The following is a 16,715-nucleotide window of genomic DNA, read 5'->3' as shown; positions in this document are numbered from 1 at the left end:
ATAAACATATCAGAAATAATTTTGCCTCTTCTCTGTCTTCTTAATTTTCTTCATTTGCTCTGTGTTTCGCTTTTTGTTTCTTTTAGTTTGTTAGCACCAAAAAAAAGTGCATTTTCTGCAGACAAATGGCTCATCATTGTTCCCTTCATCCATAAAAAGTTAACTGGCATTTTTAACTTTGACTTCTAGTTATGATTGCTGACCTGAGGCTCCCTTTGAATTTTCACAAAGTTTATTGCCTGTAAATTTTTGAATATATGAGCTTGAATGATCAAGCATTGAGCTTAAGCTTACAAGCTAACTCTTTTTACATTTCCAGATTATATAAAGAATGTAATAGAAATAACAAGGAATGACTAGGAGGGAACTGGGAAGACTTTAATTTAAATTAAAGCTGTTCAGTTGAATTTCTACTGTGTTTCCGGTAGTATATATTATGTTTTCAACTTCTCATTCTATGGTTAAGTGGTTTGGCCTTGTAATTTTCAAGTTCTTTGTTGTTTCAAATGAATTGAAACTCATGCACACAAACACACACTATCACGCGATTCATTCTCACAAGTACCTTCTTTGTTTATTAGCCTAACATTTCTTTGTTTATTGGCGATTCATTCAGTACCTTCAGAATGAGGATGTTGTGGAACATTTCTTCAAGGAAAATGTAAATGCTGGAAGGATACCAAAAAACATGGCGATTTGACCCCTTAAAAATCACAAGGACTTTTTGTTGCCAAGTTCACAAAAGTAGTTATTTGATCTCTTGGGCTGTCCCCAGAGAATTTTATTTATTTTGAGTTGCCAAATAGTTTTACATATGCACCAGATGTATTACAAAGATTCATTAACAAAAGTTTTCGTTTGAGTATTATCAAGATTTAGCCAATTTAATTAAAGGAATTTAAAAATCTTGTTAGTCATTTGGATGTTTGTGCTCTTAAAATTATTAATAGAGTGAAAAGTTGAATCAAACACTTTTGTTGTTGATATGATAAAAACATATTTGAATATGAAAATTCTAGTACTTATGGTATATACAGATTAAGTCAAAATAGGTTTTAATTATTATGACGAAAAATAAAGCGTTACACAAGTATAGAAGAGTTTCTCAATGAAGACAAACCAAACTAGCAATTCAGCTCAGTTTTGTAAACTGGCAATGTCATTCCAAACTCGTTGGAATAATTGGATTATGAATGTTGGGCCACTTGCAAGTTGCAACAGAAGTGTACAGCAGGAATCAGATCAAACTAAAACCTTTCTCATCCTCATCAAATTTAAAATTGAAATCAGATCGAACTACTTTGCTCTAAAATGTTTGGACTAGTTTATGCATATAAAATCACATTTATACAAACTCAACAAAATAAAAATCTAGTAACAGGAATACAATTGAAAAAAGAAAATAAAAAAGAATATATTAAGGCATGGATTTGCAAGGGGCAAGGCAAAGTTGAAAGTTATCAATCAAATATTATGAGTGGGATGTGAGCAATGTTGGGCCACTCTTTCCCTTTCTTTCTCTCATAACTTGCTTTTAACATTGGGCATCCACTCATTTGTAGACGTGAAATTGAGGAAGGCAGCCCTTCTCTTGGCAATGACTTGAGCTTGTCACATGCTACCAACTCAAGAGTTTTGAGAGAGGTGAGATGCTGAAGCCACTTCCCATCCAAATCTTGTATTCCACGTGCACCTTGTATTTCCATCATCACAAGAGAATTGGGCAACAAGGGCAATTGTATTTCCATCAGCTTCTTAACCAGATAGTCCCCTTTAATACTCAATTTTGAAAGAGAAGTGAGTCGGTCCAAGCCCCACTTGGTGATATCTGTATTGCTGTAAACCCCTTCATTGCCGACACCAAGTGTCCTTAAATTGATAGGCAATCCCTCTTCTGCAATGGATTCCAAATTCGGAACATCACGAATCCATAATGTTTGGAGGCCAGTAAGATTATTAATTGGTTCTGGTAATGAATTAATCTTGTCGCATCTCCTTACCCAAAAAGAACTCAGGTTAGGAGTGCACAAATCGGGTAGGGAAATCGACTCCAGTTCAGGACATCTATGTATACTGAGACGTTCAAGAAACATGAGAGACTGGCTTGCTGCTGCTTCTTCCAAAATTGAAATTGATTTCAATTTTTTACAACCTGAAAGCTCAAGACGCTTGAGCACAGGGAGAGAACCTAAGGGAAATAACGTCAGCGACCAACAGCTAAACCATATCTTCAGTTCCTCAAGTTCCTTGCAACTATGCAGGAACTCATGACTTGGGAATTCAAGGTTCTCACAAAATCGGATAGAAAGTGTCTTTAACGTTTTGGGCAGACCATTGCTCGGGAAGGACATCAGAGAAGGAATTCCAAAGAAAGATAATTGTTGAAGAGAGTTAAAATTGAATAGATTCAATGGTCTCATTATGTTTCTGTTATCCACTTCTCCTGAAAACTCTGATTCCAGTAGACAACAATCCTCTACATCAAGTGTAACCAAGCAAGGAAGATTGCTGGGTAAATTTCCTTTCAGCTTCGGACACCTTCTCAGAGATAGCTTTGATAGACAGGGAAACTCAGTAGTTATACCATCTATCATGTTCCATTCCTCCCACTCTTCCATCCACTCAAAACTCAAAGTCTCCAAGGAGGGAAACGGTTGGAATGAAGGGGAATTACCTCCGTAAAATTCAGATCCAACACTCTTCACTGATCTCGTACCTGAAATGAATAGTTCTTTTAGACTTTGTAGTTGTCCAAGAGGTGGCAATGAAGAACAATGATGACAATCTTCAATCCTCAAACTTACAATGTTGACAAATGAGGAATCACCCAACCAACTTGGGAAAGTAGATCCACCGTAGTATTTAACACTCAGTTTCTTCAGACTAGTTGAGGGCTGCAGATGTTCAAGTACAACTTGTTGGGAGTCTTCCAAAATGGAATCACTCCATTCCAACAATATCTCTTCAATTTGGTTTTTCTCCTTCAAATTGGCTTGACAAGCATCAGACGGATCAAAAACATTTTCTAGTTTTGAGATGCAGAGTTTACCTTGTAAATTGGGAAATTTTCTCATTTCTGCAAGCTTCAGTCCATGTTGTTGTTTGCTGACAATAAAACGAGTCAGACTTTGCAGATATTCTAGTTTGGCTATTTCTACGGGCATCTCCTGCAAATTAGTACCATCAATATCAAGGCGCCGTAGATTCACCAATTTTCCCATCCCCTCCGGCAACTCAGTAAGACCTCTACAATCAGACAACAACAAGGTCTGTAGATTGTAGAGCTTGCATATTGCAGGAGGCAACCTTTCAATTCCAGTGCAAGATAGATCTAGGTATCGCAAATGCTTTAAATCGCCAATAGAATTTGGCAAAACAGTGATATTCCTGTAGTCTGACAGGGATAACACCCGCAACTGTTTCAATGCTACCAACAACTCATGCAATACCCCATTCGCTAGGTAATGGCCGCGGATCCAGAACTCAAATTCAAACGGTAATGCTGTGAGTGTACGTAAGCATTTCAATCCATGAAGGGAATCAAGTTCGCCAAAATGGTTAAACATACTTTTATCATAAGATAAATGACGAATTTTGTTTAGATTTCCGAGTTGCATTTCATTGTCATGCCTCTTACAATATGGGGAAGAAACCATGGTTGCCAAATCGTTGATGAGGTCATGCATTTCAAAGTGTTGCCCATCAACAGATCGTCGTATCAACGACCTTGCTACTAGTTCATCAAAGTATTCACCGCCTTCTTCTTCAATGCTCTTCTCATTTTGGGACACATTGACAAAGCCTTGCGCCATCCATAGCTCAACTAACGCCTCTTTTTGCAGCTTCGAGTTTTTTGAGAAAATTGCACAGTAAGCAAAGCATTGTTTCAAAGAAGCTGGGAGGAAATGATAGCTCAATAGAAGAGCTGGTTGCACGTCTTTCACTGTAAGATGCCAAATGTTGCTGTTTAACACCTTAGTCCAGTCCTCGCTTGATAACTTTGTGCCAAGAAGACCCCCCAATGCAACCGCAGCTAATGGCAAGCCACCACACTTTTCGGCAATTTTTCTACCAATTTCTTCAAGGTTGGATGACAGTTCATTGCATTTGTGTGCTCCAAATGCATGTTTGGAAAGTAAACTCCAACAATCTTCATTGGCCAATGGTTCCAGACGGCAGGTCCGCATAGCTTTTACAATATCCACAACATCTTGATGTCGTGTTGTAACAATGATTTTGCTCCCCATTTGCCCAACATTAAAAATGTGCATTAAATTGGTCCAATCAACATATCCTGCATTCCATATATCATCCAACACAAGCAGGAATCTTTTACCAGACAAGTTCTTTTGCAATTCTGCTCGCAAAGCATCGAAGTTATCCAAATTTGTTGCTGCAGATGTGATAGATTCAAGAAGAGATTTTGCCAGCTTGAAAACATCAAAATCTTTGGAAACAGATGCCCATGCTTTCACATCAAACTTTTCTTTAACTTGAGCATCATTGTATAGGAGTTTAGCAAGGGTTGTTTTTCCAAGTCCTCCCATGCCAACAATGGCAAGCACTCCTATTTTACTGCCACCATCAGTAACAGCGTCTTCTGACAGTAAATACTCTTTCAGATTCTTTCTTTCATCATCTCTCCCACAAATAGCAGAATCATCCACCGCAGAATTTGTAGGTGTTGTGCGCCAATCACTACCAGAAACACCTTTTTTCAATGGAAGGTTGTGTGCTCTCTCTGCAAAGTGCTCTAATTCTTCAAACAATTTCTGCATCTTAGAATTAATCTCTCGGTAAGACCACTTGAAAGCAGAGGAGAGGACCTTCCGCACCTAAGTTGCACAAAAACATGATCATTTAAAATAATTGATATACAGTGAAAGAATGTAAAAAAAAAAAAGTATCTTTTAATTTATATTAAATAAGTGAAATGTACACTTAATGATATATTAAAGAGTGGTACAAATATAATTTCTCATCATAACTCATTTAGTCGCTATAATCCTTGATAAACAAATTCATGGAAGAACTCATATCTATCAAACCAAACCAATATAATATAATATTGATGAATAACAGTGTCTGAAAACTATCAGTCTATGAGATCAATTCAACCTAGAGAACTGAATACTATAACGTGTGTACAAAACTTTTTGAGGGAGTATACGGAGCCAATACATGTGCCGTACAATATATATAATGGGATTAATTTCAAATTAAAATTAAAGTATCTAATGTTTATTTAAATTTGTTCACATATACCTATTTTAGAATAGTAAAGATGTATTTGTGTGATCAGTTTTAAGTATTTTAAATTTGTGTTTGATAAATTAGTAGTATTTGACCCTAGATGTTTATCTTTTAATTCATATTGGGCCAAATAAACAGCCCATTATACACGTTATACAGATAATCTATTGGCTTCCTAGCGGGATTCAAACTCTTTTATCCACACCAAATTTCAAAAATGTTGTTTATGATACCAAAAGAAATTTCTCACCTTTTTTCTTTTAAAGTCTTTGTAAACAAATGTCTCATTCAAATACAAAAATAAAAAATTTTAATTATATTTACAATTTATTTGATGCACTAATAATATAATTTACATATTAGTCCAATACTCCAATTTCATCTATTTTTTAGATAATCATTCATATAATTAATATAAAAAGTAGTTATTTTTACTTACATGACCTTATGTAATTAGATACATATATAATAGTATTTTATAGTAACAGTGCCTCAAAATTAACTTTTATATTTGATAAAAAAATTAAGGGAAATAGATAAGTCACCATCAAATTGATAAAACTATCCCTTCTTATTTACACTTTCATATCTTATCCAAAATTATCCTCAAGGCTTATTTTCTTATTTAAATATATAAAAAAAAACTAATGGTTTAAAAGTTTGAGGACTAACCAAATCAAAGTTACACTTTTTCTTTTTTTTCTTTTTCTATGATAAGATCACTACACATCACTAAAGAAAACTATATATCAAAATCTAGTGCCATAAGCATATGTATTTTATACTAGAAGTTTGTGTTATGATACATGAGAGTAGTTTTAGAAAAAGGAATGAATCTTTTTAATCTGTTTTATGAAGTATGATTTTTTACTCTACCACGTATTTTTTTTATACGACTATGCTACATCTACACTATAGTCTACACTAAAATCAGTCACCAAAGATACGCACTAGTATAAAATATATGTTAGAAAATAAATATACATTGAAAATAAATTGAATCACACATATATTTATACACAAATACATTGGTAGCTGATTTTAGTAACTAATTTTTATGTATCGATAGTATTTTTGTTAGTCTCTCTCAAAAATATATGATGAGAAATAACATTTTATAACATCAACTAAAAAAATTAAAATGATCGATTTTTGTTTTAGAAGAAGATATATGTAACTTGATATGGTCATTATTATCTCCTAATAATGGTCGTCATTATTATACATTATAACTTGGCCCCATAACCATTAGCAACATATGATGTACCTCGTCGTTTTCCGTTACTATTCGGAATTATGAGCTATAACTCGGCGAGGTTAATGTTTCCATCATAACCGACGTTCCAACGACAAAATAAGGTCGGTTACGATATCACTTACTCAAACGTTAGTGCCGAAAATGTAACAGCTGAGGAACTCATCACATATAAAAGGGAAGTAGAACATCTCTAAAGACCTAAGTTTTTAAAAGTAAGCTAGAATACACACTGACTTAAGCTTCGGAGTGCCTTTACAGGTACATTCCACCCTCTTTTTATTGCTCGTGCTCTCATACCAACAACGAACACAAGAAACTCGGATTCTAAGAGACGGACGTTCAACCTTGCAGCGCATAGCTCGGCTGATCTCGAGGAGTTGAAGCCGATCTATTTCCCAGGCAAGATCAATTGGCGCCCACCGTGGGGCCGAGAAAATCATATTTTTTCTTTTGGTCCCATCACCTCCATCTGCATCTATGACTGACGTACCGCCTCCTTCACTGTCCGAACTCATGCGAATGGTAGCTGAGTTACAACAAGCCAATCAACGAATGGCCGACGAGAACCAAATAATGGCTGCCCAAATTGCTGAACTAAATCATGCTTGGATTGAGCACAACGATGCTCATCACCAGCAAGCAGAAGACGAGGAACATCAGTCCCAACCCTCTCATGTTTCGGAGATCGCTCGAGGCGAAGAGCAGCAGCCCGAAGATAAAAAAGAAGAGTCCGACGACCTTGTAGGTCCCTTCACAGAAGAAGTGATGAACTTCGAACTGCCGAAAAGGTTTACTCTGCCGCTAACCCTCACGCCTTATGATGGACTCGGAGTCCCAAGGAAGTTTCTAAAGAAGTTCCGATCAATAATGATCGTCAATGGTGCATCAGATACAGTTTTATGTCGTTGTTTTCTGAATTATTTAGAGGCCCTGCACTTGATTGGTTGTGTGCTTTGCCTGTAGGTTCCATTTCGCAGTTTCACCAGTTGGCAAAGCTATTTGAAGAGCATTTCGCCGGATCTGCAATATACTTGCACGATTCCGATTACTTGAACACTATCAAGCAAGCACCAAACGAAAGCTTAAAGGACTACATGACCCGCTTCACCAAGGTCGCGATCAGCATACCAGACCTCCACCTCGAGGTCTATCTACACGTAATTAAAAGCGGTCTCCGACCCGGAAAGTTCCAGGAGACAATCGCAGTAGCCAAGCCGAAGACTCTAGCAGAATTTCGGAAGAAGGCAAAAGGACAAATTGATATCGAGGAGCTCAGACAAGCTCGGAAGTCCGACAAGTCACACTTCCGCGAAGATGATAAGAGCTCAACCATTAAGAAAAATTTTAAACTAACACCTCGATTTGATTCTTACACGCAGTTTAACACTAAGAGAGAAGACATAATCAAAGAGATCTTGAACTCAAAACTAATCAAGCCACCGAGAAAGGCCGGTACCTACCAAGATGCAAAGAACGTGGACAAATCAAAGTATTGTGCTTTCCACTAGAAACACGGCCACAATACTGATGACTGCGTGGTCGCCAAAGACCTTTTAGAACGACTAGCAAGGCAAGAACACCTCGACAAATACATTGGTGGTCACATCCAAAAGCGCGGCCCTAGCTCCACAACAAGCGACCTCTCTGAACAAAACCGAGGAAAAGAGAAGGCATCTTCAAGTCAATATGAAAGACCACGAGGTATAATCAACTGTATTTCAGGAGAATACGCCAGTGGCGGACACTCAAATTCGGCAAGGAAAAGATCGTTTAGAGCAATATGCTCGGTAAACGGACCACAGCAAGATATAGCAATCACTAATCCACAACCAGAAGTCACTTTCACACACGCTGACTTCAACTCCAGTATACAAAATTTGGACGACCCCGTGGTAGTCACCCTTCAGCTAGGGGATCTGTTAGTAAAAAAAGTGCTCTTGGATCCCGGGAGCAGTGCCGATGTTCTGTTCTACTCCACCTTTCAAAAGATGAAGCTAAGCGACAACATGCTACAATCCACAGGAGGAGACTTGGTCGGCTTCTCAGAAGAACGAGTTCCAATACTCGGATCAGTGTGGTTACAAACCACACTGGGTGAGCATCCTCTTTCAAAAACTAATGATATTCAATATTTAGTAGTTGATTGTTTCAGTCCATATAACCTCATTCTTGGCCGACCTTTTTTGAACAAGTTCAGCGCCATTGTCTCTACCGTTCATCTCTGTGTAAAGTTTCCACTGCAGGACGATCAGGTTGTAACAATCCATGGAGATCATAAAGAGGCACGACAATGTTACAACATCAGCATGAAATTCCAAAACCGCTCAACACAACAAGTCAACAATGTCGACCTCAAACAAAAGGAACACACACTGGCCGACCTTGACCCAAGAGCTGATTTCCTCGAGCGCCCAAAACCATCCGATGACCTACAAAAAGTATATTTTAATAATGACCCTAACAAATTTACTTATGTAGGAACATCAATCAACACATCTGAGTTACAGGCCATAATGACCTTCCTGCAAGAACACGCCGACCTTTTTGCATGGACACCTTCAGACATGCCCGGCATCGACCCACAAATTATCAGTCATAAACTAGCGATAAACTGGCAGTCCAACCAGTGCAGCAGAAGAAACGAAAACTCGGAGAAGAGAAAAAGAGAGCATCACTAGAAGAAACCCAAAAGCTCATCAACACCGAATTTATCAAAGAAATCAGATTTACTACCTGGTTAGCCAATGTGGTAATGGTAAGAAAACAAAACGGTAAGTGGCGCATGTGCGTCGACTTCACTGATTTAAACAAAGCATGCCCAAAGGATTCTTACCCTCTACCATCCATAGACTCTCTAGTAGACAAGGCATCAGGTTACGCTACTTTAAGTTTTATGGATGCGTATTCAGGGTATAATCAAATACTCATGCACCCCTCCGATCAAAATAAAACAGCTTTTATCACTGATTTCGGTAACTATTGTTATAAAGTTATGCCATTTGGATTAAAGAACGCAGGTGCAACTTACCAACGCCTTATGGACAAAGTGTTCGCCAAACAGATCGGCAGAAACATCAAGGTCTACGTCGATGATATGGTCGCCAAAACACAAATCGGACATGATCACATCAGCGACCTTACAGAAATATTCGGCCAGATCCGCCAGTACAACATGCGCCTCAACCCCGAGAAATGTGCATTCGCAGTTCAAGGGGGTAAGTTTTTAGGGTTTCTACTAACATGCAGGGGAATAGAGGCAAATCCAGAAAAATGCCGAGCAGTGCTGGACATGGCCAGCCCTAAAACAGTCAAAGAAGTTTAGCGACTCACAGGACGACTTGCCGCACTTTCCAGATTTTTTCCTTGCCTAGCATCAACTTCTATTCCTTTTTTCCAAACAATAAAAAAGAAAAACAGATTTGAGTGGAACGACGATTGTGAGAAAGCCTTTTCAAAATTAAAAACAACTCTCTCACAACCGCCGATTTTACAAAAGCCCCTACAAGGGGAGGATTTATTTCTATATCTGTCAGTTACTGATTGGGCGATAAGTTCGGCCCTTGTTACAGAGAGAAACAAGGTTCAGCATCCGATATATTTTGTCAGTAAGACTCTCCAGCAGGCCGAGCTCAATTACCCAAGGATTGAGAAGCTCGCACTAGCACTAGTATTCTCGGCCCGGCGCCTCCGACCTTACTTCCAAAGTCACGTTATACACGTCAGAAGCGATCACCTACTAGGACAAGTGTTACACAAACCAGAAATCGCAGGACGACTTATAAAATGGGCAGTCGAATTATCTGAGTTCGACATCAGATACCAATCAAGGGGACCGATCAAGTCTCAATTTCTGGCAGATTTCATCTCCGACCTTACAATGCCATCAAAAGAAGATCATACAAAACAATGGACCTTATATGTCGACGGATCTTCAAATAATGGGGGCTGTGGAGCAGGAATCCGTCTGGAGGCCGACGACGGATTCATACTGGAACATTCAATACACCTAGCTTTCAAAGCCAGCAACAACCAATCCGAATACGAAGCACTGATCGCCGGACTCCGACTTTGTCTAGATCCCAAAATCTCGGCAATCAAGGTATATTGTGATTCACTATTAGTGGTACAGCAGGTAAATGACCTTTTCCAGGTAAAAGATGCTCTCCTCTCTAAATATCTACTATTAGTAAAGAAACTATCAACAAAATTTGCCAAATTTGATATACAACATATACCACGCGAACAAAATCAAAGAGCCGACATCTTATCCAAACTTGGCAGTACACAGTCCAAGTTATCTACACTACAACAGTTTATCATAACATCACCCACTGTTACTCTGACAAATGTGTTAAGTGTTACACAGGGAAAAGATTGGAGAGACGACTTTATACATTATCTACAAACAGGTGATATACCAGAAGGGGTTGAGAACAATAAGAAGTTCCGACGACAAGCATCGTCCTTCACCATATTCAATGAAACGCTATATCGACGAGGTTATACTCGCCCTCTACTCAAATGCCTTAACAAGCCAGAAGCTGATATAGCATTGGCCGAGGCACATGAAGGAATCTGTGGCACACATACAGGAGCTCGGAGCTTAGCATCCAAGATCCTCCAAGCTGGATTCTTCCGGCCTACTTTGAGACAGGACAGCCAACAGAAAATTCGGTCCTGCAACAATTGCCAAAGACACACACCACTGATACACATACCAGCCGAGCAACTGCATCATTCAGACATCAGTTGGCCTTTTAACCAATGGGGTTTAGATATACTCAGTCCGTTCCCCACGGCACCGGGTCAGGTAAAATTTCTCATTGTCGGCATTGATTATTTCTCCAAATGGGTGGAAGCCCAACCTTTGGCAAAAATAACATCGCAGCAAATGATTTCATTCGTTTAGAAAAACATTATCTGCCATTTCGGCATCCCTCAACATATCATAACTGACAATGGTCGCCAGTTCGCCGATCAGAAATTTCAATCTTTTTTGCAGAATCTAAAAATAAAGCAACATTTCGCCTCTGTCGAGCATCCTCAAACAAACGGACTAGCTGAGGCCGCAAATAAGGTAATTCTACATGCACTAAAGAAGAAGCTAGACGACGCCAAAGGACTCTGGGCCGAGCTAATACCTGAAGTCCTCTGGGGGTACAACACTACCCCACAAACATCAACAAAAGAAACACCATTCAGGCTAGTATATGGCTCGGAAGCTATGGTACCACTGGAAATATCACAAAGCTCATTCAGAACACAACTCGGCACTCAGGACGAAGCTCGGAGGGCCGAGCTCGATACCATAGAAGAAATACGAGACCTTGCTACACTACGTCAAAGAGCGGCACAACACGCACTAGCTCGCCAATTCAACAGGACGGTCAAACACAGATCATTTTCAAAAGGAGACTTGATACTTCGAAAAACAGAAACTGCTCGGAAACCACCAGCACATGGAAAGCTCGCAGCTAACTGGGACGGTCCATACCGAGTATCAGAAGTACTCGGCCAAGGAGCATACAAGCTAGAATCACTAGATGGTAAACTCTTACCTAATACATGGAATGTGTCTTCCCTAAAGAAATTTTATAGTTAAAAAAGCAGGGACAGGCTTGTACTCTTTTTCCTACTACCAAGATTTTATCCCAAGGGGGTTTTGCTTTGAGAGGTTTTAACGAGGCTAGCTTACCTGCACCTTTGTATTTAAAGGTTCAAAAAAGACTCCGAATATATAGGAGACGAATATCATTTTACTCTCTATCAAATAACTATGTGCATGATCTTATCAATCAAATATAACTCTATCCATACAGCTCAGACAAACGCCAAATACTCGTCTAAGCTACAAACTACCAATATCAGATAATATCATCAACTGCAACGCCAATAAACTCGGAACACTTTCCGAACAACCACAAACAGCTTTTTCTTAAATAAAAAACATCACATTCAAAATTCAAACAAGTCAATTCAAAAAGTTCAACACAAGAACTAACTATTACATATGCAAAACAAATTCAAAAAGTTTCTAACAAAACACATTAAGCATTATCCGCTTCATCTTCTGCGTCACCATCATCCTCGATCAGCTGACCATCTCGCACTATCTTTCCGGGGTCCATACCAGAGAGATCGGCATCCGGTACCAAAAACTTTACCTGCAACCTTGCCCTTTCAAAACCTTCAACAAAAGAATCCAATATCTCATCCGCCTTTTTCTTCTCCATATCCTTATACTGAGCAGTAACCTCAATAAGCCGAGATTGCATGCTCGCCAGATCACTCTCCTTCTTCTTCAAATCTTCCACATCTCTAACATAACTTTCCTTTGTCTCTTTTAATAATTTCTCTGTCTCACTCAACCGATTCTCAAGCCCAGAAGAAGCAGCTTTCGCCTTGGTAAGCTCTTCCTTTAACAAAGAAATTTCACTCTTCTCCAGTGAAGCCTTCTTATACTTCAACTCTTGGCTCCGTCCAAGACTAGCAAGACGAAGTCCAACAACCTAAGACAGAGTAAAAAACATCAATCTTACAAGAACTCAGTACATAAATGAAAACAGAAACAAATTCGGCAATTACCTGCATATACTCCCCAATAGCCATATCACCAACTTCCTTGGCAAGCGAAACATCACCAGAAGACTGGCAATATTCGTCAACCACAGCCATATATGGATACTCCTTTCCCCACACAGAAAAGTACTCACTATGCTCGGATATCTCATGAAGTTTTTTATGGTTACCCATAAAAGCTTGTATCTCTTCCAAAGGAACTACATGTTCCTTCTCATCAGAATTCTCAGAAAGCTCTACAACATCCGACTTCCTCTTTTTTACAATTACCTTAGTCCGACCACGGGGAGGCTGAGTAACCTCGCCAATTCCAGCTCCTTTATCAGCATTAGAAGAAGACACTTCTTTGTCCAAATTTTTGGTCTTAAAACGCGACCTTAAAGATGCAGCCGAGACGCCAGGATACTTCCCACCTACAAAAAAAATTTTTTTTCATGTTAGAGATTTTTAAGAGAATAACACAGACATCGGCATAAGCCCTAACACTCACCCAAATACTCTACAACAGCACCTTTATCCTCCTCCTACTTCAGCAACTCATACATCGATATTAAATTTTTACGATCAACATTTTCCATCAAAAACTCTATCAGACATTCGTTCCTCGGAGATATCACCTCTGGGCCGAGTATATTTTGAGGCTTCGAACACCAAAACAGTGGAAACTTCTCAGCAAGATTTTCATCAATAAAAAATGGGAAGTCCTTCTCCGAACCTCTGACTTTAAAATACATCTCCTTAAAGTCTTTAAATGAGGACTTGTAGAGCTTGAAAATTCCAAAACCTGGAGTACTGTTAAAGTTCACCCAACCCCCCTTCCACACCCCTTTAGCTTGAAATAACGAAAAGAACAGATCAACAGATGGCACCACCTCAAGGAATTCCATCAGAACCTCAAAGGATCGTAGGAAAGCCCACCCATTTGAATGAAGCCGTGATGGAGTGCAGTTTAACTGCCTCAGAATCTGGCACTCAAACTCCGTAAATGGTAGCCTGACCCGCAATTCTTCAAGCACACAACTATGCATGTAGAAAAAACCAAACCCCCACTCACGGTGATATACTCTATCGTCAACACTACATGGTAACAACTCCACTTTAACACCAGAACCCACCCTCACTATTTTAGTCACATCAACCTCCCTCACTGCCGCTTCATCAGAGAACAGTGACACCCGCGATTTAACATCCTCCCCTACCCAATCATAAGAACAATCCACCTTATCCTTTTTCTCTTTCTCAAAACCCATCAGCTCATCAAACAGAATGATAACAAAAAGAAGAAAGAGGGAAGAAGATGAAGAAATAGATCAGAAATGGAGAAGCAGAATCATACCTCTCTTACTCATTCTTCAAAGAAGCAAGCATATAACCAAACGCCAACAACAGCCAACAAAAATCTCCAAAGATTAAAGCTATTAAAGCAACAAAACGTTCCAAATGATAACTCACACTCCCAAAGCCACATCAAACAGCGAACCCAACATTGGGAACCAGAAAAATTAAATAAAACCATTACTCTTTCTCTCTCATCAGAAACTAACGGACACGACTCCCCACAAAAAAAATAAAATATAAAACAAAACACCCTCTTTTAATGAAGTAAGTTGATCTGGGGGCTCATCCACTAACCCACGCAAGCCGAGTTATAACTCATCCAAAAGCTCAACCTGCTTCATTAAAATTCTCCTCAGGCTAAGCTTGGGGCTGTGATATGGTCATCATTATCTCCTAATAATGGTCGTCATTATTGTACGTTATAACTCGGCCCCATAACCATTAGCAACATATGATGTACCTCGTCGTTTTCCGTTACTATTCGGATTTATGAGCTATAACTCGGCGACGTTAATGTTTCCATCATAACCGACGTTCCAACGACAAAATAAGGTCGGTTACAATATCACTTACTCGAACGTTAGTGCCGAAAATGTAACAGATGAGGAACTCATCACATATAAAAGGGAAGTAGAACATCTCTAAAGACCTAAGTTTTTAAAAGTAAGCTAGAATACACACTGACTTAAGCTTCGGAGTGCCTTTGCAAGTACATTCCACCCTCTTTGTATTGCTCGTGCTCTCATACCAACAACGAACACAAGAAACTCAGATTCTAAGAGACGGACGTTCAACCTTGCAGTGCATAGCTCGGCTGATCTCGAGGAGTTGAAGCCGATCTATTTCCCAGGCAAGATCATAACTAATAGGGAGTGGGCAGAGGCTACACTCCCAAAATTAAGAAATAATACTCTATTTTTCGTATTCTTAATTAGTAATTTTTTAAATAAAGTTATACTTACACTAAAAATCAATAACTATATTATTTACTTGTATAAAATATATTGAATTATAAAATATATATTAAAAATAAATTAAAAAATTTAATTATCATGTGTTTTAAATTAAATAATATATAATAATTAATTTAATATTTTTTATTTAATTTATATATTTAGTATTTTTGTTTTTTAATAAATACTTAATGATGAATATAGGCTTTAAGTTGAGACTTAGAAATTAGAAATTATAATTTTTAAGAAAAAATATAAAAAATTAATTTTTAATTAATATTAATTATTTTTACTGTTTAAATTTAAAATTTAAAATTTAAGATAAGTAAAATACTTTTAAAAAAAATTTGTTCATATTGATTGAGAAAAAGTTTTACCTAGCATTATTTAGTTGTTAGTTGTTACAGCAAATTAAATAGGTGTGTAATTAATTATATTGAATGAATCTCTTTTGTGTATGATATAAGTCGTACCTTATCAGTGGCACTTTGATGATAGCGGGCTTCCACTTTGCGACGGAGAGCTTCGGTGGCGATGTCGTCGATCAAGTCATCGGCGTCAAAGAGAGCTTGAGTGAGTTCATCCATCCATAGCTTCACAGCGGGGTTGCTGATCTGCTTCTCCTCAGCATCATTTAGAAAAGCATGAAGGCTTAGCAGCGTCACATTCAGCTTCTTCAGCAGTGATTCATCAAGTTTCTTGCTCCGATAGAACTCCGATATCTCAGTGGTGATCTTGCCTACTAAAGCTTCCACAGCAGCTGAGAGCAACGCTTCTCCCACAATTGCAGCAGCCATTTCTCTTTCTTTAGCTTTGCTTCTATTCAACACAGACTAGAAGATAGAGGAGCCAATAATGCACTGCAAGACTACGGTGCTTTCTTTTTAGTCTTTATGGTCATCAGTCAACTACTAAACTATGGTTATATTATGAGCTGTATTCCATGTAGAAAAAGTCTAAATAACTAGTATTTTTATAAAAATTAGTTAATACTTAACTAATAAAAAAAATTGAATAATTTTAAATATAATTTTATATTATTAAAAATTTTAATAATAATTAATTAATAATTATAAATTATAAAACTTGCTGACTTTCTAATACTCTTCTTCAATAAAATGTAACCACGTAGTTGTTGATATGAAAATCAGGAAGTGGAACCCCCCAACCGGACTAGAAGATAGAGGAGCCAATAATGCAATGCAAGACTACCGTGCTTTCTTTTTGGTCTTTATGGTCATCAGTCAACTACTAAACTATGGTTACATTATGAGCTGTATTCATGAAGAAAAAAAGTCTAAATAACTAGTACTTTTATAAAAATTTAGGCAATA

General features: G+C 38.2%; 2 protein-coding genes across 3 annotated transcripts; both read right to left on the bottom strand.

The window, feature by feature from the left end:
* Positions 1–1,109: 1,109 nt before the first annotated feature.
* On the bottom strand, positions 1,110–16,347 carry LOC112796565 (putative disease resistance RPP13-like protein 1). 2 transcript variants are annotated; one of them, XM_029297547.2, is made up of 3 exons: positions 15,855–16,304; positions 2,805–4,835; positions 1,110–2,716 (listed from the first exon to the last, which is right to left on the bottom strand). In XM_029297547.2, the coding sequence occupies exons 1-3, from the start codon at positions 16,176–16,178 to the stop codon at positions 2,702–2,704; spliced, it is 2,370 nt and encodes a 789-aa protein (XP_029153380.1). In that variant the 5' UTR covers positions 16,179–16,304; the 3' UTR covers positions 1,110–2,701. The 2 variants fall into 2 exon arrangements, with proteins under 2 accessions (XP_029153380.1, XP_025694865.1); XM_025839080.3 differs by having other exon boundaries at positions 1,110–4,835; positions 15,855–16,347.
* Positions 12,408–13,777, bottom strand: LOC114927539 (uncharacterized). The gene is made up of 3 exons (XM_072232740.1): positions 13,581–13,777; positions 13,097–13,503; positions 12,408–13,020 (listed from the first exon to the last, which is right to left on the bottom strand). Exons 2-3 carry the CDS (start codon positions 13,262–13,264, stop codon positions 12,559–12,561), a joined length of 630 nt encoding a protein of 209 aa, XP_072088841.1. The 5' UTR covers positions 13,265–13,503; positions 13,581–13,777; the 3' UTR covers positions 12,408–12,558.
* Positions 16,348–16,715: the final 368 nt, after the last annotated feature.

This window comes from Arachis hypogaea, chromosome 1 (assembly GCF_003086295.3).
Source record: "Arachis hypogaea cultivar Tifrunner chromosome 1, arahy.Tifrunner.gnm2.J5K5, whole genome shotgun sequence".
NCBI classification, from domain to species: domain Eukaryota; kingdom Viridiplantae; phylum Streptophyta; class Magnoliopsida; order Fabales; family Fabaceae; genus Arachis; species Arachis hypogaea.
The sequence above is the reverse complement of the archived record's forward strand: the minus strand, read 5'-3'. Positions and strand labels throughout refer to the sequence as shown.

Excerpts from the sequence above, each read along its gene's own strand:
- LOC114927539 (XM_072232740.1), bottom strand. The coding sequence starts at position 13,264 with ATGGGTAACCATAAAAAACTTCATGAGATATCCGAGCATAGTGAGTAC. Across the intron at positions 13,021-13,096 it reads CTATTGGGGAGTATATGCAG|GTTGTTGGACTTCGTCTTGC; the intron begins GTAATTGCCGAA and ends ACTCTGTCTTAG.
- LOC112796565 (XM_025839080.3), bottom strand. The coding sequence starts at position 16,178 with ATGGCTGCTGCAATTGTGGGAGAAGCGTTGCTCTCAGCTGCTGTGGAA. Across the intron at positions 4,836-15,854 it reads ATCAAAGTGCCACTGATAAG|GTGCGGAAGGTCCTCTCCTC; the intron begins GTACGACTTATA and ends TGTGCAACTTAG.